Source organism: Dioscorea cayenensis, chromosome 9, assembly GCF_009730915.1.
Source record: "Dioscorea cayenensis subsp. rotundata cultivar TDr96_F1 chromosome 9, TDr96_F1_v2_PseudoChromosome.rev07_lg8_w22 25.fasta, whole genome shotgun sequence".
Lineage (NCBI taxonomy): Eukaryota > Viridiplantae > Streptophyta > Magnoliopsida > Dioscoreales > Dioscoreaceae > Dioscorea > Dioscorea cayenensis.
Window position 1 is genome coordinate 21,677,535 of NC_052479.1, and position 26,333 is coordinate 21,703,867.

General features: G+C 36.4%; 3 protein-coding genes across 3 annotated transcripts; all 3 read left to right on the forward strand.

The window, feature by feature from the left end:
* The first annotated feature begins 1,249 nt into the window (after positions 1-1,249).
* LOC120269239 (proteasome subunit alpha type-3-like) lies at positions 1,250-13,736 on the forward strand. The gene is made up of 10 exons (XM_039276582.1): positions 1,250-1,517; positions 1,596-1,635; positions 1,742-1,825; positions 4,511-4,584; positions 4,722-4,808; positions 4,898-4,982; positions 5,238-5,284; positions 7,068-7,133; positions 7,890-7,980; positions 13,300-13,736. Exons 1-10 carry the CDS (start codon positions 1,414-1,416, stop codon positions 13,369-13,371), a joined length of 750 nt encoding a protein of 249 aa, XP_039132516.1. The 5' UTR covers positions 1,250-1,413; the 3' UTR covers positions 13,372-13,736.
* A 5,231-nt stretch (positions 13,737-18,967) lies between these two features.
* LOC120268581 lies at positions 18,968-21,456 on the forward strand. The gene is made up of 7 exons (XM_039275915.1): positions 18,968-19,077; positions 19,195-19,538; positions 20,016-20,255; positions 20,363-20,519; positions 20,629-20,925; positions 21,084-21,162; positions 21,235-21,456. Exons 1-7 carry the CDS (start codon positions 18,968-18,970, stop codon positions 21,454-21,456), a joined length of 1,449 nt encoding a protein of 482 aa, XP_039131849.1.
* An 851-nt stretch (positions 21,457-22,307) lies between these two features.
* Positions 22,308-22,811, forward strand: LOC120268583 (uncharacterized mitochondrial protein AtMg00810-like). Its single transcript, XM_039275916.1, has one exon. It carries the CDS (start codon positions 22,308-22,310, stop codon positions 22,809-22,811), a length of 504 nt encoding a protein of 167 aa, XP_039131850.1.
* Positions 22,812-26,333: the final 3,522 nt, after the last annotated feature.

Genomic DNA, 26,333 nt, shown 5'->3' on the forward strand with positions numbered 1-26,333 from the left:
TGAATGGTAGCACGCAATTTTCTTATTTGGACTATTTATATGATTAAAATTGTGAAACCTTCAATAATATTAAATATATTAATAAATATTAAATGGTACCGACTAGAGAGGGGCACGGGCCAAAGCGTAACGGGCTCACGATTATGGGTTGGGTATTCTCAACCCGGCAAACTTGCGGGTTGATCCGCTGGGTTGACTTTTTTTTTTAAAAAAAATTGGACAATAAAATCTCATCTTTGAATCTCTACCAAACTAATATGATGCTCTAACCAACTCCACCAACATTGGTTGGTTGTTCCCTATTATATATATATATATATATATATATAACAAATTCTCAATTGTCTTCATTGAAATGTAAATTTATATAAATAATTAGAAGTGTGCTTTAGTGCTTTATTTAACTCTTACTATTCCGCACAACACACAAGTATTTATGGAGCGTGAACATGGGTTGCGATATCACTCGTGTGTTGTTTTTTTCAATGAGGATTATAACTCTTACTATTCCGCACAACACACAAGAAATTTAATTTTAATACTGCTAACCAATTGAAAACAAGTAGCTTTAGTTCAATAACAAGAAACATAAACAAGAAGCTACGAAACATAACTAATTGAACCAAAAATAAATCTTAGATAGATCTCAATGTGATAAATAAGTGATGAGTAACAACTCCAATAAAAAAATTAAAAAAACTAATATTTATTGCATAAAAAAAGTACCAACAATTTAATTAGATAGATAAATGAATTTAGTGTAAATGAATTTAGTGTAAGACCCTTTTTTTAAATTATTTTGAATTTTCTTTAGTTGTCTTAACTTCATCTTATTTATTAAATTTATTTTTTATTTTTAGAATTATTTTAAAAAACTCAATTTGAAATATAATTTTATTTATTTTTTTAACATCTATGCTCAAAAAAGAAAGTTTGGAAAGGAGAGTTGGAGGTGAAAGTTTTTGCAAGTTGAGTTTTTAATTTTAATATCATAATTAAAAAATAAAAAAATAAAGGAAAAAACCTCTTGGCCTGGCGGCTTGTGCCCGAACCCGGCATGCTTGAAGATTAGCTGGGTCGGGTCCGAGTTGCTTTCAGCCGACCCATGATTCACCGGGTCGATCGGTTAACCCACCAGGGAGGGTTATTATTGTTGCACGGGCTGGTTACAGGTCAGCTAAAAACTGATCCGGATCAGTTGGATCGGGCCCGGAGGGCCCGATTAACCCGCCTGTGCTTCTCTCTCTTGGCCTTACTCTGGTTTGGCCCAGATTGATCGGCTTGAATTTTTTTTTTCCTCTTTTTCCCAATTCTTGAAACCCAAGAAACTGTGTTAAAACATCTCAATACCCAATTTCTTCGTAAATCTCTCGCTCGCGTTTCCAACACGAAGAGGAAGACGAAGAGGCAACAATGAGCAGCATCGGAACGGGCTACGATCTCTCCGTCACCACCTTCTCCCCTGATGGTCGGGTTTTCCAGATCGAGTACGCCGCCAAGGCCGTCGACAACAGCGGGTATGAGGATTCTCTTTCATCTCAGCCCTCCTTTTGGCTGTTTCAGTGGTTCAGGATTTGTGTTGGGTTTTCTGGCAGGACCGTGATTGGGATCAAATGCAAAGATGGAATTGTTATGGTGATTTTCTAGTGATTCTTTGATTTTCATTGTGGTGTTGTTGTAATAATTGTTAGCATTATCATTAGGATTGGAAAATGATGGTGATTTGTGGGTTTATTTTTAGGGTGTTGAGAAGCTGATATCATCGAAGATGATGTTGCCAGGGTCGAATCGAAGGATCCACGCTGTTCACCGGCATTCTGGAATGGTAACTTGTTGTGATTGATGCTATTTGGCATTGCAATGTTGATGAGGTTTTCCATTGTTGTCAATTTTCTACAGTTTAGTGAGTGGCCTTATGGAAAATGGCTTTGTTTTATGAGTTAATCATTGTTGAATTTTTATGCTTAAGAGTTGCCTTTTTTTGGTAGATATGTTCATCTTCTTATGGGCTAGAGGAAAATTATCTCAATGCCACACTCTTAGCCTAAATAGTTTTCTGGTCAAAAGTTTTGAGAGGCAAGCACCAAAGTTTGAGTCCAAAGTTTCTTTTCTGACATATGAGTTGGAGGGTACTGCTGAGTGTTTGTAGTTGAAGAAGAATCAATGTTAAAGAATCAGAATAAAGATAAGCAGTAAATAATGGGGTTTCTTGCATTATCCTTTGCCTGGAGGGTACTGCTGAGTGTTTGAATGAGTCTATATTCCTGGTCATCCAGTCAACAACTTTTTGTTTGAGTTTATTTGGACTGAATGCTTTCTAGATGTTTTCTGTAGTTTTAAAATTCTGAAGAGTAGGGTTAAAGTTGGTTGGTGCTTTTCTGCTCTGATGCTCACGGTCGAAATAGGTAGGACTAAGTTTTGTTTTGGACAGATGCAAGCCCTGTTTTCAGATTCTGGCTGGCTAACCATGTTGGATCTGAATTGTTCTTTGTTAGTAAGGGCAAGCTTAGGTAATATACATGCATTATATTTGTCCGTTTCATATTTTATGGATTGCTTGTGCTGAAGATGCCTTTAACAATATTCCCATATGTTACACCTCAATTTTCTTTGTTGTAATTTAAATTTGGTGCCCATGGCATAGCAAGAGCTGCCAATAGTTAGTTTTCATTCTTGTAATGATGCAAAATAGAATCATCCTTTGAAGACTTATTGAAAGAAAGAGAAACCAAGAACCGAAGCCTCTGTTTATTCTACTCAAGTGCCTTTTTAGTTTCTTGTCAAAGTCAAAGGTCTTTTAAATTGCCTTAGAAGTTTTAAATATTTATTAGGGTGTTTAATTTGTTGGTTTCTATGTGCAACCCTTGGGTTCTTGTGAGAATTTATGAGTCTTGGGTTTCTAGTTCATGTATTATATATCTATAAATAAAGCACTAGTGAAAGAAAGAGAAGCAAGGAACATTTTTTGGAGAACTTATCTTGATTTCCTGGTTTTGTGAGATACAAACCAAGTTTTGGGTGTGATACCTAGGAGTGATCCCTAAAATCTTTCTAGTGTGCTAGTAACCTATCTTCAACTCAAACCCACTTTTTTAAGGCTGCTGTCCTGCATCATTTAATCTTGCTAAATAATTCAATGTTCTTTGGAGGGCATGCTGACTTTCACTATTCCTGTTAATGTGTCATTAGCTCTAATTGCCCAGTGGAGTTCTATACGTCTTTTCTTTAAATGTATTTTAATTTAAGGCATAGTCTCAATGAAAGGCTTTGGATATTTCACCAATTTCAGTGATCACCTAAGCATACATAGTACTCTTCATGTGGAATTTCTTAGGATGTTGGACACTGAATTGCTAGTGCAAGTATCAATATGACATGATTCACTGCCACTCTGCGCAAATTCTTTTACTTGGAAAGGGAAGGCACCAAAGTTATGGACTGTATTATAGTGTTACTTAAGAGAATCTTTTTCTTTCAAGGTTGACAATTTAGTGTTCTTCTAAAGGTTGCTGATGGGGCTGCCTAATGATTAAAATGATGCCAATACCTTAATTTTGATCTATCACCATGGGTAATTAAGTTGTTACTAGTGGTTGTGGACTGGGTTGGTTTGACATCCTCTACAATATAGGACAAGTTACATGGATGACTGTGTTCCAATAATAAAGTAACTGGCCACCTTACATTTTATCTTGTTTGTAGACGTCACTTCTAATTTGCTTATTTCCAATCTTGATGATTGTGACTATAGAAATAGAAGCTGCCACACCCTGGAGACTGCATACATCACTGTGATATGAAAACATGGTTTCGTGGTTTCTAGATACATTTCCATTAATATAACCATTTTCAAATAATGTTTAACTCTGGATGGTCGATTGCTATGATTTAGAGATGATAGACTGCTGCACCTAACCTGGATATAAATGCAATGAATTATTTTTGTCATATGGTACCATGAAAACAATGTCTTAGTTTGGGATCAAGTGGAGAAAAATAATTATTCAACTGTATAAATTAGACTTCTCAAATACAAATTGACAAGTTATTTAAGTGTTTTGTTGGAAACATATATGGTTCCGCTATTAGGGCTTGTACCTTGAAGGCCCCAAATGGAACAGTTTTGTGATTCGCAAGCGCAAGCTTTAGATCTTTGGACCAGTCTGGTACATTGGTTGCCTTACAAGCATATATAGTTTCAAAATTTGCTCTTTCAATTTGATTGGATAGCTTGATAAGCATATCAGATTGTTATTTTTCTTAGTCTCTTTTGATGATTTTAATGCCATGAACATTATGGTTTTGTTCTTTCCTTTGAATGCTTATCAAATTTTATAGTAGACTAAGTAGAGTTTTTGCTCTTTTAAAAGAAGAAACATATGTAATCTAAAGTAGCTAGTTCTCTTTGTATTTCGTTTAATTTTTTATTCTTTTAAGTTGGTGTTTTTCCATATTTATTTTGGTCCTAAATTTTAACTAATGCTTTGTGGCTCTCATTTGCTATATCCAGGCTATTGCTGGTTTAGCGGCCGATGGCAGGCAAATTGTTACAAGAGCAAAGTCAGAAGCTACTAGCTATGAAAAGTTAGCATTTTTACTTTTACTAAAGCTGCTATGAAAAACTTAATTTAGTAATATTACTGTGATTAGTATGCAGTATAAAAGGGAAAAAGTAAAAAAAAAAAGGACTTATTTCATTCATTTCAATGGAATATGTGTAGGGTTTATGGCGAGCCCATACCTGTGAAAGAGCTCGCAGAACGTGTTGCCAGTTATGTCCATCTTTGCACACTTTATTGGTGGCTGAGGTTGGCATGTTCATTTTAGTTTGAGTTTAAATCCTTAAGATGAAAAATGTTGGTGTACCTCTTGCCTAAGCTGATAATGTTGTTTGCAGACCTTTTGGTTGTGGTGTTATTCTTGGAGGTTATGATCGGAATGGACCTGAACTGTACATGGTTGAACCCTCAGGGGTCTCATATGTGAGTTAACTGTGAATTATACCTACATGACATTGTAAATGACAATGCTTCATCTCTATTTAGCTAGTTTGTACTGGATGAATGCCTTTGAAAGCTGGATACTTTTATCATCAATTTTCAGTTGTTTTTGTATGTGTGCGCGCTCCTGCACACTTATGCTCACGCAGAAGGTCTAGGAAAATAGGAAGTAATTGTTATGTTTTTAGAGTTTAATTTGACTTTTCAATTACTATCTATTTCTAAAAATTTCAACAGAGATATTTTGGGGCTGCAATTGGAAAGGGAAGGCAAGCAGCAAAAACGTAAGTTGCTAGATTTCAATTGTTCCTTTTGTTATAAATTTGATTTTAAGTTCTTTTCTGCATCAGATCATAGTTATTTTTGCAGCTTATCTTGGCCTTGGCCGAGGATCCTAAGGTTACAAGCATGGTCATGTATGTAATATATATATTTTTATATATATATATAAATATATATGTAATATATATATTACATATATATATATATAATTTTTAGAATAATTAAAGTCACATGCTTCCACCAAAACACCAACCTTGTTTCATCTTCATCTTTTTTTTCTTTTTTTTGTTGTTCTATGCTATCCTTTTTTTTTTTCAGACTTTTATGGCAAGTGCTAATTTTGCCACCTCTTCAATTATCTCTAATTAATTAGTTAATTCCTTAATTTAATCATTAGTTTTAAAAAATAGCAACTATGCATTTAAACCTTTTAATTTTTCTCCTCTAAATTTATTTCCTTATTTATTAACAAGCGTGCCTTTTTAAAACCACCAAATTTTCCTCCCCTAAATTTATTTCATACCTTATTAGTAAATGTGCTTTTTAGAATTCCAATAAACACTAATTGAAAGCATTAAATAAAAGGCCTATATCAAAAAAATAAGACATGTGCGCCTTTTTAATGCCTGGCGCCAAGCAAAAAGAGCTCGCCTAGGCTCGCCTCATTGAAGGCGCCTCGCCCAAAGGGTGTTGAGGCGCTAAGCAAGGTTTAGAAAAGGCGAAAGGCGTATTTGAGGCGTTTTGCTTTTATGAGGCGAGGCGTAAGCCTCAACAAAAAACTAAAAATTATAAATTATAAATTAATAATTGATAAAATAGGATTGGAGATAATTATCAATTATCATTAAAAATAATTATTTATATAATAACTTATCAAGAAAATATTTTTAAATAATTTGTAGATAATTAATGAAGAATAATAGTTAATTTTTAGTAATCATTAATGTTAAATTAATATTTAAATTTTACATTTTTAATATTTTTAATAATTTTTCTCTTTAATACATATTTTTAAAAATTTTTGTAATTAAAATATATATGGAATAATCTCAGTCATTATCAAAATATATAATTTGTAATTAATTATTATTTTAGAATAATCTCAGCCATTGATGATTTGATGATGGTTAAGAAAACCCTAGCCTCTAATGTAAAGTTTCTTCTCTCATCCCATCTATCCATCGCCACCACAACCGAAAGTCACCACCGCCAACTCAAAGCCATCCTCCCACCACCACCGGCATCTTCTTTTCGCCATCGTCTGAATTCTCTCCGGATTCCTCAATCACCACTTTCTTTTTATTTCTTCATGGGGAGTACGCCTCTTCCTCCTCGTGGTGATGAGCCTCGAGGCGGAGTGCCTCGCCAGGATAAGGCGTAGGTTCCGCCACCGGCCATAGGGGCGTGCGCCTTGAGGCAAGCAGCCAGCGCCTCGCCTTGAGGCGTGCCTCAAGGCGTACGCCTCATTTGCCTTTTTAAACCATGGCGCTAAGGTCTCGCCTCGCCTCGCCTCGCTAAGCACCTAGGCGAGCGCCTTTCTCGCTTTTAATAACACTGTGCGTTTGTTTATGTTTTGTTGACAATGTCTAAAGGAATATATTTTATAGACTGCAGTAGTTTACTTTTTATGTTTTTATCATCCTCTCAAATTACAAACAAAAACATATGTATGTGTTGTATGGATTTGTCTTAATAGATCTTAATGTTCTGGTTGTGAAATTCTGGCTCGATGTTAACAAGTTCCCATCTGCAAAGGCCTTCATCTCTCTTAATTGTGCTGTGCAGGGAAATTGAGAAGCTTAAATTGTCTGAACTAACTTGCAGGCAAGGTGTGATTGAAGTTGCGAAAATGTAAGCCATGTTTTAAAGATAGTATGGCCTTATTTCACAGAATATATTTTTTAAGCTCACTTTTTTATTTAGATTGATCAATCATGCACTAGAATTTTTAGTTCCTCATTTATGTAGAATGGTTATTTATTTGTTTATGTATTTTTGTGTTATGTCATTTGAATCCTAGCAGTGAAGGTTTGTTTGAGGTGAGGATTTTATGTGTCAATAAGTGGTACTCAAGCTGCATATTTCTTGATATTTATACTTAGGCAAGCAAAATGTGCCTGGGTTTAATTAGAAAATGATGGCTACATAATTTTTTTGTCGGCACTCTTAAGGATTCTTTATGGTTTTCTTTTGATATTTTTCTTACCTTTGTAACCTTTCTTGGAATTTGCTAGGGTTCCCTAGTTTGTCTAGTACATTCTATTTAAGAGAATATTTTGCCTAAATATGCTTTGAGGTTAGGAGATCATTTTTCTAACATGGATAGGATGACTTAAATTGTGTTTAAGTGGACTTTGCACCCCACACACCCAATATTTGATTTTGTCAACAATTTTGTGCTTTTATCACATCCTTGATGCATGACATCGCCTATATTGCTATTGATGTATTGTTTATTTCCTTGAGAATATAAATCCAATCTTTTTTTTTCCCTACATTTATTGTTATGGCATCCTTAAACATTACTCATTCCTCAAAAATTTTCCCCATAGTTTAGTTAATTGTATATTTTATTTATCACTTTTCAACTTCTCATTTGTCTTGCAGTATATATGGAGTACATGATGAGGCAAAGGACAAAGCCTTTGAGTTAGAAATGAGCTGGGTCTGTGAAGAGTCAAACTACCAACATGAGAAGGTAAATGTTGCCTTACTTAATATTTAACAGTGCTCTTATATTGTCTGCATAGTAATTGTGATTTGATTCTACAATTCACGCTGATACACTGTAGCAAGGTTTTTTCCTTTAGATTGATACATTAGGCAATGACTTATGAAACTTATGAAACATCTGTTCTGGAAATATGAATCTGTTCTGTACTATTTCATATTTTTTTAAAAACTTTTAATAAAGTTTGGGGTTACATGAAAGGCTCTTTTTAAGAGTTGTTATGGCAGTATTTTAGGTGTCAGGCTTAAGCTTGTTGAGGTAATGAGGTGTTCTATCTGAATTCTTTCCTATTTTTTTAAGTCTCTATGAATGGTTGATCCTTTCTCTTTCACTTCTTACCTGTTGCAAGATTGATTTAGCTTTCAGCACAGTCCTCATATTTTTTAGAACTATTATGTATCTTGTCGCTCTATCTCTTTGACGTTTTCTTTTTATTTTATTTAAGGGAAGAATAATTTCATCACTTCAATTTCTGATATTCTAGCTAGGACATCAGATTGGCATCCTGAATTTTTGTTTAGGTTCATGAGCTGTTATCAAATGTGGCTTGGAAGGGCACTTTTGTGGATGTGGTCATTTGATTGCATTTTTACACATTTATATTGAGGTGCCTGTTTGTGCAGTTGTACATTAAGTTGGGAGGTTGAAAATGGAAGTTAATTGGGTTCAAAATGAAGGATGGTTCATTATTTGGCAGTACCTGTAAAGCTCTTAATGCTTTGTTTGAATTTTTGACTTTTGTAGTTTAAGGTTAACTATCTAATGTTTGGTAAGTGTTAATTACTGTTTAAAGATGATTTTTTTTTTTTTAGAATTAGAAAGTATTTTTTTAAAGAGTCAAATCCAGAACTAACACTTGCTTGAGGTGCCCTAAAGAAAAATGCTTTCTATTTAGGTGTGAACATAATTATTGCTAGTGCTAGATTATAGAGTAGTTGGAAATCAACCACAATTAATACTTTTGAAAATGAAAATCAACAATAACTTTTTGGGAAAATAGTTCTAGATAATCAAAACAATTAACTCATCTTTGATTATGCAAAAGTGGAGAATTTCAGGACCTGTTCCTTGACATGGCTTAACTTACAAATGGTTTATTTTGTGGGCTTGTTGATGGAGATGGTTTGGATACTTTGGAGGCAATTTTGAAATTGTTGGAAAAGGGCTTGCTCATGATCAAAAGGTCGGAAACGACCATCTGCAGTAGTGCTTGCATTTGATTCCAACGTTGAGTAAGGGGCTGTCCTCTTGACCTCAATTACTCTTGCGTGATTGTCACTCGTAACTTGTATGCCACCATTTTTATTTTATATTCTTGCTCCATGTGCATGATATCAAAGAAACTCCCCACTTCATAGATCTAATTAAGAAATTCTTTAATGTCAATGACGCCATTGAAAGTGGGAAGGCTAACCTCCATGCTAAAAGATTTGGTTTGCTGGACTACATTCCTTGTTTGCAGCCTGACTTCGTCGTCAAATTCTTCATCTAAACCATGAACCGAAAAATCAGGATTCTCTTGACGCTGATTCATTTTTTTCCCAACAACCATGGATTTTCTTTTTGGGGCTTATGGCGCTGCGGCGTTGGTGTGTGATCTTAGAAGTTGATCCATGATTGCCTCCATATTTGTAATTGTAGCCATGTCTTTTACACATTGCTCTACTCTTGCGAGACGATCTCCATTCTTGGGTTCTTGCCTAGCCTTCTCAAGACTGGGCTCTAATACCACCTAATGCAGAACAAGTGCCGGTGGGTTGTGATTTCCTTTGCAAGGACGTTAGGGTGTGGATAACGTTCAACAAGACGAATTGACTTGAACCCACAAATCAAGAACTTGAATAAGAGTTTCTTAAAAAGTGCTGGTATGACTTGGAAAAATCTAGAGTTGTTCCAAATCTGAAAATACAAGTTTTTTAAAGAGACTTGGAACATCTCTCCAAGTCAGTTGTGATCATAATTGCTACTACGCTAGGTTCTAGAGTAGTTGGAAATCATCCTCGATTAATACTTTTGGAAATGAATATTAATAATTCTTTCTTCGCTTTATGTTGTGCCAATTGGCATCAGAGCTAGGATTTTCCCAGGATGGCTACTAATGAGGCTGGAGGCAACCATCCTCTTTGATAGAGGTCAAGGAATGAAGGCTCTTTGGGTAGCACAACAAATGATGGAGACTTGTATGGGCTGACTTGAGCAAAGTCTAGAACATCTTGCGAATAGATGGACTTAATTGGTGGGTGCAAATAGAGTTGATAAAAACACCAGGGCTCGTGTGGGGGGAGTTTCCCCTATACAACCTGTGACTATGGTTGTACCCGAACAACTTACGTGTAGTTGTTTTAGCATCAATAACTCGTCAAACGATAAATTTAAACCAAAAGGAAATATTCTTACTTTAGTGGTAATGTTATTTAAAGGTTTTTTATTGATAATTGAAGTAAATCAATTCTTTGAATGCATGGAGATCCTTGGGGAGGAAAGGTCAAGTTGGTTGCCTATAGATTGAAAGGCGCTGCTTTTGTATGGTGGGATAGATTAAAAGAGACTATAAAGCGACTAGGTAAAAATCCTATTAATTCTTGGTGGAAGATGCAGCAGTTATTGAGAGGTAAGCTTTTACCTCCTAATTATGAGTAATATATATTTAAGGCACCAAAGTTTTAAGGATGTGATTGTGGAGAGTGGAAATAAACAAATATCTAGTAGCCGTGATTTTATAATTGACAAGGCAGTTGAGCCCAAGGATGTTGTAGAGATGGGAATTTATCAGGCATCTTAACGTAATGTGCTTGTGCTTGAAAAGGTTGTTAAGGCCTAGGTGCTCATTGTTAATGCTTATGAGAAGGACATGATGATGAGAAGGAAGAGGACACTGAGGAGATTGAATTTTTTTTATGCTGATCCTCTTGTTGATGCTGATGAAGATAAAAAAGATTTGCATATGGATAAAAAACATAAACTATAGAAGTTGTGTCGAGTATGAGAAGAAAATAGAAGATGAAAGAAGCTAGGGGGTGTATGTTGAGAAAAGGGATGGAGGGGGTGAGTTGGAGAGTGCTAATGAGGAGAACAAGAACAAAAAGAAGGATTTCTTTGAGTTCCATGAAGAATCTATGAAATAGAAAATATCAATCTTGACATATCTTCAACAAATCAGTATGAAAAAGGCTTTTGCTGGGGCTTTTGAAGGTGGGTCCTTCCTCAAGTTTCAGGATTTAAGCTCTCAAGCCACCACCCCAGGTAGGGTTCTTGATCAGAAAACATCCCTCTACCACTGTTGAGTTCTTAAGCCCAAGCTTCAGCTCCGAAGATTTCATCCCTAATCTATCTGTGTCCTAAAAAAAATTCTTTACAATTGCCCAAAGTTAAAAACTTCGAAGAAAGTTGACAAGCTTCATTGTGACTGATGATCACAACCACCTTTCAAAGGCTGGTGCTAAGTTTGCGAATTGGATAGCTTATAGTGCAAAGGAATGATGACATGGACTTGTTGGCCTTAAACTACTGGCTTATTCTAATCATCACTCGAGGTCAATAATGATGATGCATGACATATATGTGGGAGATAGAAGATTTTAAGGCCTTAAATTTGAAATTTTAAAGTTTATTTATTTTATTTGTTATGTTATAATTTTTCTGGTTATATAGTTACTATCATTGCTCTTATTTTAGATCTATATGAATACTTTGATTTTAGGGTTTGTTATCAATGAATAATCTATAAATCTATTTATTTTTTTTCAGCCTTAAGCTTTTATTTTAGGCTTTTATTTTACTCAGTTGTGGGTGTAAGTTCTTGTGAGTTCTTAGATTAGAATTGCGTTGATACGTAACTTCGTGTGATAGTATTCCATGTTTGCTTTGTGCTGCATCACAAACATTCCTGCACTTTTCAAAATCCCCTATAAATTCTTGAATTTAAAAAAAATTACTTTTAAATCCAAAATAATTATTATCTTACATATTTACACTTCCCCTATATCCTTTGTTGGCTAGCTTGAGCTTACTTGTGCGTGAGCCCATCAGCGAGCTCAGGTTGAACAGGGGCTTGCATAGTGGTTGAGCTCACTGCAACGTGAGTTGGTACTGCAGATGAGTTGCGCAGAGCACATTGACAAGCTTGGGCTTGCCCAGAGCTTGTTGGTGTGTGAACTCACTGTGCTTGCTGACAAGCTTGCTTGTGTCTGAGCTCACTCTGTGCGAACTGGCGAGCTCCAGTAGTGCACAATTAGCTCACCTGTTGGTTATGGTGTCAGCAAGCTTTCCAGCATGCTTCCCGATATTCCTGAATTGGAAGAAGTTCTGAAGAAAAATAAAAAATGTACAATGGGAATAGGATATTAATTGGGACTCATGGGGAAGTTTTCCAAAGGTAGGATTAGAAAGGAATTGGAAAAGAGTGGATTGAGTCCTTTACCCTTTTTTTTTTGGAAGAGAGCACAAAAGCTCAAAACAAAGAAAAACCAAACAAAAACTGGAAGGAAAAACTAAGGCGCAATGTTCATAGAGGAGCAAGCATTGAAAAGCCAGAAGGGAAGCTGCATTCCCTTAGCGAAAAGAGAGAGCTCAGGGTTGAGGTGACCTTTACCCTTTAATGAATGAGAGTTGATAACTAAATAGAAAGATGGAGAGTGTTTGGACAGATAGTGCCATTGATTTTGATTCATCCATCCCAATCAGTAACAAATTTGTAATTGACTCTTGTTTTAGTCATCCCGCTACCATGGATTGAACTACCATAAATTGGCTTGCGAGATTAATCATGGTTACTCAAGTGGTTTGCTTATTTATTCATTTTTTTAAATAGTGAAATTATGGTAATTGGACTAAAATACTAATTGAACACTGCCATGAGGTAAGTTACTGTATTTGGAACTATCTCAATTTTATTGATTTGGATTTAGATTATTGCATTATCACTACATAAAGTTGAGATGAATTACTGTGGGAAATTTTCTTGAAGGACATTAGAGGATATGTTATGTATTGGCTGTTTCTTTTTTGGTCATTCTTGTTGTGATTGTTGCTTGCCTCTATTGTTAAAATCTTGGTGCTTGATTGACCATTTTTGTTGAAATTCTGGGACTAATTTGGTGTGTTTGGTGTCCATTGATGATATTTATAACTTCAGCCCCACCTTGTATTTCTGAATATGTAGCATATGCAGTGATCTTTGACGAAGTAATTTTGTCTGAAATAATTTTAAAGTTAAAACAAAATTATGGCCTATGTTCCGTATGATGGCTCTAATTATCATCTATTTTCTTTGTGCCGCACATGTAGGTCCCTGATGATCTGCTGGAGGAAGCTAAGGCAGCTGCCAAAGCAGCCTTAGAAGACATGGATGATGATTAGACAAAGGAACAAGTCCTTTTATCCTTGACCACCTTCATTTCCTTTGTTTTAGCGGGCATTTAGAATGATGCTTATTCAGTTCATCTGCATGTAAAATCCCAACCCATGAAATACAGAAAATCAGCTGTGGGGGAACTAGACTGTGTTTGAAGTCTGTACATTGTTTTGTTGGAAGAACATAACCCATTTGGATAATTGTTAAACTTGTTCACCATGTCCATCACAGTGGTGGTAACTTGACTGAAACTCAAAGCGATTGGTCAAAGCTTAGCATTACTTGGTTTGTTTCTCCAACAGGCAGCAAATTTCATGTTTTTACCACGAGGCCTTTACATTTGACATTTCAATGTTGATAAATTAAATTACATTACAGAGTAACAAGATCATATACATCAAAGATGATATAGCTTAGCCTTTCCATGGGATCGCGTCTTTGATGGCTTGAGAATTAAATCTGGTCATTTGGTGTGCTTATGTACATGCTCAGAGATCTAGAAAAGTATACGCCACCTACTTTCTGATCACTGCCCAAGAGAGAGCACTCCGGGCTATCCTTCCTGCAGAAGTCAGCTGTGGTAGTTACCGCAAACAACGAAACCCAAGTACCTTGCCTATGACAGAAGAGCATTTAATTGCAGACTGGAATGTACTTGCGTTCATATGTGACTATGATCTAATCTGTTGACTTTTAAAACAATTTAATGAAAGATGTAAATGCTTAAAAAGGGCTGGATTCTTAGAAATACCTTTCTCACTCTGATTTAAACTTGTAACCAGTTTGATGATGTTCCTTGTGCTTCTTAAGGTCAACGAACAAGCTGCACGCCCATACTCCTAACAAAGCGCCCTCAACTGGTGCGAGCCAGTAAACAAGCAAATGCTCCTTGGTCATATGGTATCCTTGAACATAAGCCCAACCAAATGCCTATAAATAAATTATATGGTTAGGACACTTGATCATTTAATGGTGAAACAAACCAAATATTTGGTAAGCTAAAACATTTTCACTACGGCAAGAAAAAGACTGAAAATATAGGTTGATTTCATCTTATTAACAGAAGGAATTCATTTTGTTTTGCCTTATAAGCACTAGTAGTTATTACTGTAGCCATTTCAACCATTATATTTTTCTTCATACCGTTTTCGTTTATGTTAATAATATTTTATTAGAAATAAAATAAAGGTTCACAAGGCAGTTCAAAACAAAAAAACAGAAAATAGGTACACATGGGAAAAAACCAATAAAAAAAAGGGAAAAAAAAGACTAACATAAAAAAAGAAGAAGAAGGCTCATGAAAAGCAGCCAGCTTGGTTGATCATCTTCATTAGCCACTTGGGTTTTTCCATACCCTTGTGAAAGAGAGAAAGGTGTGTTGATTGGTTGCCATGATCAGCTAAAGCAGCAGCAATGCGGTTCCACTGGTGAGGGATGAGTTCAACTCAGGGGTGATTTGAAAGTTGCAGTAGCTCTCTTAGATGTTGAACCAAATGTACTTGGCACTAACTAACGTCGTCCCCCATGTGATGAATTGCTTTCTATAAACCTGCCGAACTAATGTACATGTTGGATATTCGTTCCCTTGCCTCCATGGAATGTAGTAAAGCCAGGTTCAGAGCCATCATTTCCATATCCAGATTGCTGATGTAATTACTAGGTTCAAATCCTGCATGACAAACTTTAGCATTAGAATCAATCAAAACAAAGTTTAGCTCTAGACAAGGGGTCACCTTGCCTAACACCTCTAGATGATCTAAACCAATCCGAAGGTTTACCATTGAAAAGAATTGAAAAGGAAGTAGCTTTAAGACAAGTTTTAACGTAAGATATCCAGTTGCTAGGAAAATTCAATTTTGATAAGAGTAGCCAAAATAATGTTTCAATTAAGAGTGTTATAGGCCTTCTCAACGTCCACTTTAACAAACATCCTAAGGGGGATGACCCTCTCCTGATTGATAAAGTGAAATATTTCCTGAATAGCAATTATATTATCAACTGGTGAGTGACCAGGCACAAACCCACTCTACTCTTTCCCAACCAGGAAGGCAATAACCTCCTTAATACGATTAGCAAGGATTTTAGTAATAATCTTATAAGCAACATTTCACAAGGAAATAGAGCAGAAATTAGAGGCATATTTAGGGTGCTCTTTCGTAGGAATTAAAGTGATGTAAGTTTTGCCCCAGGCTCTAGGCATCACAGCTTTATCAATAAAATACAAAATGGCAGGAACCAAATGTTTCTCAATATCATTCCAGAGGAATTTGTAAAACTCAACATAATTGCAAGCATGTTAGGATGAATTAGTAAATCCAAAGTGGCACACCATCTCAATGAGAAAGAGGGAGCGAAAACATGACCATAAAAAAATTTCAGTAATTAGATATAAAATTGGATTTGTTTGATATGGATAGGGATGACAACATTATGAGTGTCTGCAAAAATCACAATCCTAAACCTAAAACCATTTTTTTGGGTTTTTTTTAATATAACTTGTCAGTGCAACCGCACTATTATTGGCATGATTTGACACATAGTCAAGATGATGTGGCAACTTGTGTGACATGGCAAAGCATGGTGACATGTCAAGGAGACTTGACTTGCATGACAAAACATCTTGAAGATCTTGGTGGAGCTATTTTTAGTATGTCTATAACTTGGAGGAGAAATATTTTGAATATCTTGGTGGAGTTATTCTAGGTAATATATTACAACTTGAAGACAAGATCATATCAAGACCATATTTAGGTATGAATGAAATATGGATGAAGCTTAATTGAAGAAATATCTATCAATGGTATGAATGAAGGCTAATTGAAGATATGATTTGAAGAATCCTTGATGAAGATTGATTGAAGTTTATTAAGGGTAAGATTTTAGGACCAAACTTGGGTGAATTGAAGATCAAGTTTTGAGAATCTTTGAAGACCAAACTTGAAAAGTTGAAGACTAAGTTTGGCAAGTTCCATGAAGACTCACAAGGACATGCGCCCCTTGCTAGGAGACTGTGTGATGAGGAACTGAGGAGGTGGGCTAGTTGCCGGTAGTTGGGATCTGGAGATTTGGCTGTATTGACTCGGATTAAGCATGATCGGGATGTTGATGGGTCTTGAGGTCGTCCGCAACGTAACCAGAACTCAGTCAAGTCAGCAGTTAGTGCCATGTTGCAACTTATATTACAACAGGAGTTGCAACAGCTAATTTTGGAAGGTTTTTAAATTAGTAGCCATGGAGATTCTAAAAGAGGTATGTTGCAACTTATATTTGGGACGTTGAGGCGTCTATATAAGCTACCTTGCTCGTAGGTTGTAAGTGTGACTTGTGGAGGAGAGTGTATGAGCATAAGACAATCTAGAGAGGGTAGTGATCTTTAATGTTTGAGAGTGTGAGTGACAAGTGTTATTACTCATGTATTTTTACCTATTTTAGTGGATTGTTTATCTCCGGGCTTGGCCCGCCAAACGTAGGCTAGTGGACGCTGAACTGGGTTACAAATCTTGTGTGTTTCCTTCTTGCTTGGTTTGTGTGAGTTTTTCTTTGAGTGTTTTGAGTGTTCACTAAACCACAAACCACATCACTGGGACTAACAAGTGGTATCAGAGCCTTGGTCACCGTATTTGCTTTGGTTTCTGATGAGTCCGCAAGTGCACGGGTCATCAAGTAATACCCTGTGCGTGACATAGGGGTCATATTCCCTAGGGTCCAAAGAGTTGCTATTACTTTCCCCTAGACGGCACTGTCTAGTCTACCAAATATAGGACTAAAACAAGAAGATAAGGAAAATAACAAGGAGAAAACTATAAACACATGGACTAAGGTTCACCACATAAACATACTAAGGAAGCAAGTAAAAATGAAAGTGTGTGGTCCCCGGGCGAGGATCCCCTCGGGACTACTAAAGCAAGATGGATGTTAGAATTACAAAGGTGGCGGTGGTTGGACCAAGAGACAACCAAAAATAGATCACCCCGATGGTCACGGCGGTAATCCCTAATCCAGTAAGAGTATTGGCTCGGAATCTCTTCCGACCAAATCCTCCTATGATCGCATTACAAGTAGGGAGATCTCAAATTAGGGCCGAAAGTCAACCTAGGTATAGTCCTAATAGTTGGAGGGGTATGAAATACCCAATGGTCATGGTGTATTCATACATGTATCCCTTCCAAGCAAGGTGTGTTGAGTACAAGGGCGATGGTCTCGCACCAAATACAACCTAGAAGTTGGATTACAGAGTTCTCAAGCAAAACAACACATCAAAGAGCACCAAGCAAGGATCACAAACCACACAAATACCATAAATGTAAATCAAAGCATTCATACAAGAAAGTTCGTCCCAAGGTTCACTGGATGCCCAGTGACCTTGGGAGTCTAATTCATCATCAACAAAGTAGCAAGTGTAGAAGATAAGAGATACAAAGAAAAGCTCATAACAAACTCCCCTAAGATGAAGACTAGAAGGTGGTGATGAGAACTCGTTGGATTCGCGCCGGCGAGCTTCTAGATCATTTTCCTTGAGTGTAACCTTCTTCTCCCTTTGATTTGCCCCTCAGATCTGCCTTCTCCCATAGCCTTGAAGCTCTAGAAAATAATGGTGGAGAGTGGTGGCCAAAAGTCCCCCTAAATGATGCCCTAACAAGCCTATATATGCCCAAATCCCGATGGGTAAACAGGTCAGTATATCGGCCGTATGCCGACCCCTCGGGATTTTCTGTTTTCTGCTGAGAAGCCCGTGATGAGTTACAATAATTGCTACAGTAACTCTTCTACAATACTGTGCTACAGTAATCCTCGGCTTGGAAACGACGTTTCGATGCTGAATTCATCCCCAATCGCGTCACTGAGTCCCCAAGGCTTCTACTAGGCCTGAAATGTAAAAATAACCCAATTTAGACCAGAAAGGGCATCGATTCAACAAATACTGTAAAGAATAATACAAAACAAATACATGCGAAATACATACTTTTAGACGTTTATCAGTTTCAAAGTCGGCGACATCCTAACAAGTTCTATTGATGGCCGAAAAAGAAGGAGCTTCCATCACACGACCACCGTTGCTTAATGGATCCAACTATCCATACTGGAAGGCACGCATGAAGGCTTTTATCAAGTCAATTTATGAGAGTGCGTGGATTGTTGTAGAAGAAGGTTGGTCTCCTCCTACTCTACTTGATGAAGATGAGAAGAAGATCTTAAAGAAGAAAAACAACTAGAGTACAGAAGATATGCGAAGAGCTAATGCTAATGGGAATGCTCTCAATGCAATTTTTGGAGGTGTTGATGAGAACCTGTTCAAGTATATTGCCACATGCGAGTGAGCTAAGAAAGCTTGGGAGATTCTTCAAACTATTCATGAAGGCACCAACTTGGTAAGAGAATCTATACTTCAAATTCTAACAACCATGTTCGAAAATCTCAGGATGGGAGAAGATGAGACGATAGCCGTGTTCAACGCCAAGTTAATGGACAAAGCAAATCAAGCCAACCAGCTCGACAAGGAGTACTCGGATAAGAAGCTAGTCCGAAAGACTCTTAGATAGCTTTCAAGGAGATTTCGATGCTAAAGTTGCTGCAATAGAAGAAGCAAAAGATATCACAACTATGAGACTTGATGAGTTGATGGGATCTCTACAAGCCTATGAGATGAATCTGAATTCAGGTAGAAGAGAAGAAGATATATCTCTGAAAGCTGAAGCAACAAGCCCAAAAGAGTTACAACAGACTGAAGACAAAGAAGAAGAAGAAGAAGAAGAAGAAGAAGAAGAAGAAGAAGAAGAAGAAGAAGAAGAAATTTTCCTTTTAACTAGGGAATTGTGTAGATATTTCAGAAAAATCCAGAAAGAAGATAAAGCTGATGATGCAATCAACAATCATACTTCTTTACCTACTGTGCTAAAAAATGTCAAAAGTTTCAGAAATTTCAGTGTTTTTGCAAGTCCAGTTACAACATCAATTGCAACATCTGGAGAATCTGTTTGTGAAGAGATTACTGAAACTGATCTTCTGCATGGGTATGAACTCATGATAAATAAACTTGACAAAATATTTGTACAAAACAAAAAACTTGCAAAAGAATTGAAAGAATGTCAAGAAAAGCTGAACAATGCTGAAAAGCCCATTAACAATTTGAACAAAGGAAAAGCCAAGATTGAGGAGGTATGTTTTCAAACAGGTGTGACGCAACACCATATAAAAGAGATATCAGGAGGAAAGATAAAGCAAAGTTGAAGCAGGTTGCATTCTATCAAATGCTCAAGAAAATAAATAAGAGAAGTATAATAAGAAGAAGAGACGACATAAAAGACAAGTCCCAATATGCTTTCATTGTGGAAAAAGAGGCCATATAAGACCCGATTGCTACCAACTAAAGGAAGATATGAAGAATGGTAGAGTATTTGGAAAAGCAAAGAAATAGATTCCTACATGTCATTACTGTGGTGTCAAAGGGCACATTCGTCCAAGATGTTGGAAGATGAAGAAAGATATAAAAGAAGGTAAACATAAGAAGCAGGCACCATATACCAGAGATAAGAAGAAAGAAAGCAAGAAGATATGGGTCAGAAAAGAAGATCTAGTGGGTACTTTTCAATGAAAAAATCCTAAAAAGACAACTGGTATTTTGACAGTGGTTGTTCAAGACACATGACAGGTGGCAAAGGTTTTTTGATGAATTACAAAGAATGTTCAATTGGGCATGTAACTTTTGGTGATGGTCAGAAAGGTCAAGTAGTTGGAAAAGGAACATTGATGGTTCCTGGGTATCAAAGACTGAAAAACATTCTGCATGTAGAAGGGCTGAGGGCAAATCTTCTGAGTATAAGTCAATTATGTGATCAAAATCTGGTGGTAAAATTTACTCATGATAGATGTATGGTCTATGATGAAGCTGGTCAGTGTGTTTTAACTGGTTCAAGATCTTCAAACAACTGCTATTTGCTAGAGAAATTGGAAGTCTGTTATAACACATCGTGCAACATCACTAAAATTTGGCATCAGAAGCTTGGACATCTGAACTTCCGGAACCTTATGAAGATTACAGAAATGAAAGCTGTTTAGGGAGTGCCCAAGCTCACGAAAAAGGGAGATGGTGTATGCGGACCTTGTCAACTGGGAAAGCAAAGTCGTGCTTCTCACACAGTGGTGCAAGACATTGGTACAATGAGAGTGCTAGAATTCTTGCATATGGATCTCATTGGACCCGCACAAACAGAAAACTTGCCAGGTAAAAGATATGTATTCGTGTGTGTTGATGACTATTCCAGGTACACCTGGGTGGATTTCCTCAAGGAGAAATCAGATACTTTTGGAGCCTTCAAGAAGTTATGCATGCAACTTCAAAATGAGAAAGAGTGTCAAATTGGGAAGATTGTCAGAATCAGAAGTGATCATGGAAGAGAATTTGAAAATGCTCAGTTTGTAGAATTTAGCAGAGAACATGGGATTCGTCATGAATTTTCAGCTCCAAAAACTCCTCAAGAAAATGGTGTAGTAGAGAGGAAGAATCGCACTCTCCAAAAGATGGCTCGTGTTATCTTCAATTCCAAGAAACTCTCTACAAGGTTTTGGGTAGAAGCAATCAATACAACATGCTACATCATTAATAGAGTGTACATTTGGTGTTAAACCAAATGACACCGTATGGAATTTGGAAAGGTAAAAGGCCAAATTTCAAATACTTTCACATCTTTGGAAGCAAATGTTACATTTTTAATGATAGAGATCAGCTGGGAAAGTTTGACAAGAAAAGTGATGAAGGATTATTCATGGGATATTCAACTACTAGTAGAGCCTATCGGGTGTTTAATTCAAGAACCAAAAAGATGATGGAAACTATTAATGTTGTTGTTGATGATTTCTCTGATATGGAGACTCAAGGTGCATCAAGTGAGCCAAACAAGCCTATCACTAAGAATCATGAATCAGCAGATGAAGAGTTACAGGCAGAACAAGAAGTTGCAACACAGGTTACAACACCAACTACAACAACAGAAACTGCTCCGGATTCCGGTCAGGATTCAGATAGACAACAGGTTATAACTGATGTTGCAACTGAAGTTACAACAGGCAAAATCATCTCAGAATCAGATTAAAAAAAAAATTGACAACGAAGAAGATAATGAAGACAACAGTCTTGAACCATCCTCAAGAATAAAGAAGAATCATCCTATTCAGAATGTGATTGGTAATGTGACTGAAGGAAGGAGAACTAGAAGCACTCAAAGAATTGATTATCGAGAATTGGCCTGCTACACATGTTACATCTCTCTTATTGAACCAAAAAAATGTCAAAGAAGCTTTAGTTGATGAATACTAGATGGCTGCAATGCAAGAAGAATTGAATCAGTTTGTTCGAAATGATGTGTAGACATTGGTCCCAAGGCCAAAGGATGTGAATGTTATTGGAACCAAGTGGATTTTCAAGAACAAGACTGATGACAAAGGCAACATCACCAGAAATAAAGAAAGACTAGTGGCTCAGGGATATACTCAAGTTGAAGGAGTTGACTTTGATGAAACATTTGCACTAGTTGCACGCTTGGAATCCATTAGATTATTGTTAGCAGTAGCATATTGTATGGGGTTCAAGCTACATCAAATGGATGTCAAGAGTGCTTTTCTAAATGGAGTTCTAAGTGAAGAGGTTTTTGTGGAGCAACTAAAAGGTTTTGAAGATCCACAACATTCAGATCATGTGTTTAAATTGAAAAAGGCTCTCTATGGCTTGAAGCAAGCTCCTCGGGCTTTGTATGAAAGGCTTACAAAATTCTTACTTGAAAAGGGCTACCAAAGAGGGGGAGTAGACAACATTTCATTCATAAAGAAGTCCAAATCAGATCTTTTGGTGGCACAAATATATGTTGATGATATCATATTTAGTTCAACATCACAAAAGTAAGTGGTTGAGTTTGTTCATCTAATGCAAGAAGAGTTTGAAATGAGCATGGCAGGTAAACTAAACTACTTTTTGGGTTTCCAAATCAAACAATGCAAAGAAGGAATTTTCATTTCTCAAACCAAGTATGCACAGAACTTGGTGAAAAGATTTGGCTTGGAAAAGGCTAGACATATGAGAACACCCATGAGTGTGAATCAAAAGTTGACAAAAGATGAGCATGGAATAGATGTAGACCAAAGTCTCTATAGAAGTATGATTGGAAGCTTACTCTATCTCACAGCCAGCAGGCTAGACATTTCTTTCAGTGTTGGAGTTTGTGCAAGATATCAAGCAACATCGAAGGAGTCTCATTTGAAAGCTGTTAAACGTATCATCAGATATGTTCATGGTACTGCAGAATATGGAATTTGGTATTCAAAAGACTCCAACTCACATCTTGCGGGTTATAGTGATGCAGATTGGGCAGGAAACATTGATGATAGAAAAAACACCTCAGGAGGATGTTTGTACCTTGGTAACAACTTGGTCACATGGTATAGCAAGAAGTAAAGTTCTATTTCCCTCTCCACTACCGAGGCTGAATACATAGCAGCAAGAAGTTGTTGTACATAATTGTTGTGGATGAAGCAAATGCTTGAGGACTATAGCTTACAACAAGGGCTATTGACTATATTTTGTGACAACAAAAGTGCAATTGATATCTCCAAGAATCCAGTCCAACATTCTCGTACCAAACATATTGATCATCGACACCACTTTATACGAGATTTGGTAGAGAACAAAACAGTTGTTATTGATTATGTTGCAACAGAAAAGCAATTGACAGACATCTTTACCAAACCCCTTGATGCTATAAGATTCGAAAAGTTGAGGGGTGAAATTGGCCTTTGGCAACTTTAATCCCTATTGGGGACTGCAAACGACCTGTATCTGCTACAATTTACTAATTTCATTTGCAGCAGGAAGAAGGAGTTCTGAAGATAGGGGAGCCGATGACCAGGAATTCTGAAGATAGGAGGAGTTGTAGAACAAGTTGTAACAAGTCTTGCAACAACCAGTGAAGACTTTGGCATCAATTCAGACACAAAGGGGGAGAAGTTGACTAGTGCAAGAGTTCCAAACTGACTACTCTACTTGGGTGTATTTGTTTATGCTTAATTTGTACATCACTAGTTGTAGTGTAATCATATATTTCTTGAGTCAGTCTAGGTGCAGAAGCAGTTGTGTCAAATTATGCCAAAGGGGGAGATCATTAGTGCAACCGCAGGCATGATTTGACACATAGTCAAGATGGCGTGGCAACTTGTGTGATGTGCAAAAGCATGGTAACATGTCAAGGAGACTTCGTTTGCATGGCAAACATTTTGAAGATCTTGGTGGAGTTATTTTTAGTATGTCTATAACTTGGAGGAAAAATATTTTGAATATCTTGGTGGAGTTATTCTTGGTAATATATTACAACTTGAAGACAAGATCATATCAAGACCATATTTAGGTGTATGATTGAAGACTAAATATGGATGGAGCTTAATTGAAGAAATATCTATCAATGATATGAATGAAGGCTAATTGAAGATATGATTTGAAGAATCCTTGATGAAGATTGATTGAAGTCTATCTTAGGCAAGATTTGAGGACCAAACTTGGGTGAATTGAAGATCAAGTTTGGAGAATCTTTGAAGACCAAACTTGAAAGGTTGAAGACTAAGTTTGGCAAGTTCCATGAAGACGCACAAGGACATGCCCCATTACAAGGGGACTATGTGATGAGGAACTGAGGAGGAAGGCTAGTTGTCGGCAGTCGGGATCGGGAGATTTGGCTCCATCGACTCGGACTAAGCATGACCGGGAGGTTGGTGGGTTTTGAGATCGTCCACAACGTAACCATAACTCAGTCAAGTCAGGAGTCAGGGCCATGTTGCAACTTATGTTACAACAGGAGTTGCAACAGCTAATTTTGGAAGGTTTTTAAATTAGTAGCCGCGGAGATTTTAAAAGAGGTATGCGCTATATTTGGGATGTTGAGGCGTCAATATAAGCTACCTTGCTCGTAGATTGTAAGTGTGACTTATGGAGGAGAGTGTGTGAGACCAAGACAATTTAGAGAGGGTAGTGATCTTTATTGTTTGAGAGTGTGAGTGACAAGTGTTTGTACTCATGTATTTTTACCTCTTTTAATGGATTGTTTATCTCTGGGCTTGGCCCCCCAGACGTAGGCGAGTGGACGCCAAACTGGGTTACCAATCTTGTGTTTCTCCTTCTTGCTTGGTTTGTGTGAGTTTTTCTTTGAGTTTTTTGAGTGTTCAGTAAACCACAAACCACATCACCGGAACTAACATAACCGTTTTTTATTTTTAATGTTAAAATAACACCATGTAAAATTTATTCACCAACATGTGTTTTAAAACATAACATAAAGCCTAGTCATCACCTTGGTAATGAGTGGACGTTTTAAAAATACTAAGATATTGTTTTTTTTTCATAAACACACTTCTCTTTAAAAAAATCACACAAATAAAATATTTTTTTAAACAACTTATAAGTTATTATTATTTTGTAAAAGTTTATATTGTTTTTAACCACATTTATTTAGGGAAAATATGCTGTTGTTGTTGTTGTTGTTGTTATTATTATTATTATTATTATTATTATTATTATTTTGGTTAAATAACTTGTTTGTAATTTAAATAATAATAATTGCATTAAAGTACAAATTGAAAATAGTCAAATATATCAACCACTTTTTTACATTACATATTTTTACCCCGTGTTCGGGACAAGTAATTTATAATGTCTGGGATGTTTACATAAAGAGTATAAATTATTCTTAGTAAAATTAAGATTTTTATTCATGTGCATACATCTACGTATGAACTTTGCTCAGCTTGCGGTGGTGAATCATCTTTAATCCAGGCACATGTTGCTAAAACAAATAGTTTTAAACAGTTTAAACCACAAATAGGTTTTAAAAAACATGAAAAATAATTCATATTTTAATAATAATAATAATAATAATAATAATAATAATAAAAGTATTTTTCCAAAATAAATGCGTTTGAGAAGAATATAACTTTTTAAAATTAATAACTTAAAAATTGTTAAAAAAATATTTTATTTTTGTAATTTTAAAAAGAGAATGGTGTTAATCAGAAAAAAAACAATATTTTAGTATTTTTAAAAGCTTTATTCATCGCCTTGAAGATGACTAGATTTGATGTGATGTTTTGAAACCCATGTTGGTGAATAAATTTTACATGGGGTTATTTTAATAATTAAAAAAAAAATGAGAGAGTTATATTGGGAAAAACCCCATTTTTTCAAACCCAAAGTTCTCCAATAATTTATTATCTCTGAGTTTCTAACCATTCCATCTTAAACCTATCCCAAGCTTGTTAAATTTTATAAATAAAACAAATTTTCAATCATACATTAAAAGCTGAATATATTATTTCAGATATTCATAATCTTATTAAATAACTAGATATTCAAAAATTGAAAAGTAGATATTTTGAATGAATTAATAATTGATGGTTCCGGTGAGGGTGTGATGTGTTAAGTTCACTCAAAAACTCACACACAATCAAAGCAAGATAAAGGAGACAAGCAAATTGGTAACCCAGTTCGGCACAACCTTGCCTACATCTGGGGGGCCAGGCCCGGAGAAATAATCCACTAAAAGAGGTATAGGAACAAGGAGTACAACACTCTCTCACTCTCTCAATACAAAGAATATCCTCTCAAGATTGCCCGACGGCCACACACTCAACTCTCACCGAAGAGTCTCTCACTTGTTGGCTCCATCCTAAATCTTTGAGCAGGATGTCTTATATAGACGCACCGATGCCTACAAAGTTACCTCTTTTAGAATTCTCCACGGCTTCCTAACTTGGACACCTTCCAAAGATAGATGTTGCAACACCCAGTTGCAACATGGCCCACCTTACTGAACATGACTGAGTTCTAGCCAGATGCACCCGAATCTGCGACCTTCAACCTCCCGGTTCCATCAGTCCGCCTCATAGCAGTTGACTCGACCCGAGCTCCTCCTGCTTGCAGCTGCTTCCTTCCTCA

Bases quoted from the DNA above. Each gene is read 5' to 3' on its own strand.
- LOC120268581 (XM_039275915.1), top strand. From the start codon at position 18,968: ATGAGACTTGATGAGTTGATGGGATCTCTACAAGCCTATGAGATGAAT. The intron at 20,926-21,083 runs GTTTTGGGTAGA...TTTTAATGATAG, and splicing joins TCCAAGAAACTCTCTACAAG to AGATCAGCTGGGAAAGTTTG. The intron at 21,163-21,234 runs GTGTTTAATTCA...TCTGATATGGAG, and splicing joins CTACTAGTAGAGCCTATCGG to ACTCAAGGTGCATCAAGTGA.
- LOC120269239 (XM_039276582.1), top strand. From the start codon at position 1,414: ATGAGCAGCATCGGAACGGGCTACGATCTCTCCGTCACCACCTTCTCC. The intron at 4,585-4,721 runs GTTAGCATTTTT...GAATATGTGTAG, and splicing joins GAAGCTACTAGCTATGAAAA to GGTTTATGGCGAGCCCATAC. The intron at 4,809-4,897 runs GTTGGCATGTTC...TGTTGTTTGCAG, and splicing joins ACACTTTATTGGTGGCTGAG to ACCTTTTGGTTGTGGTGTTA.
- LOC120268583 (XM_039275916.1), top strand. From the start codon at position 22,308: ATGGCAGGTAAACTAAACTACTTTTTGGGTTTCCAAATCAAACAATGC.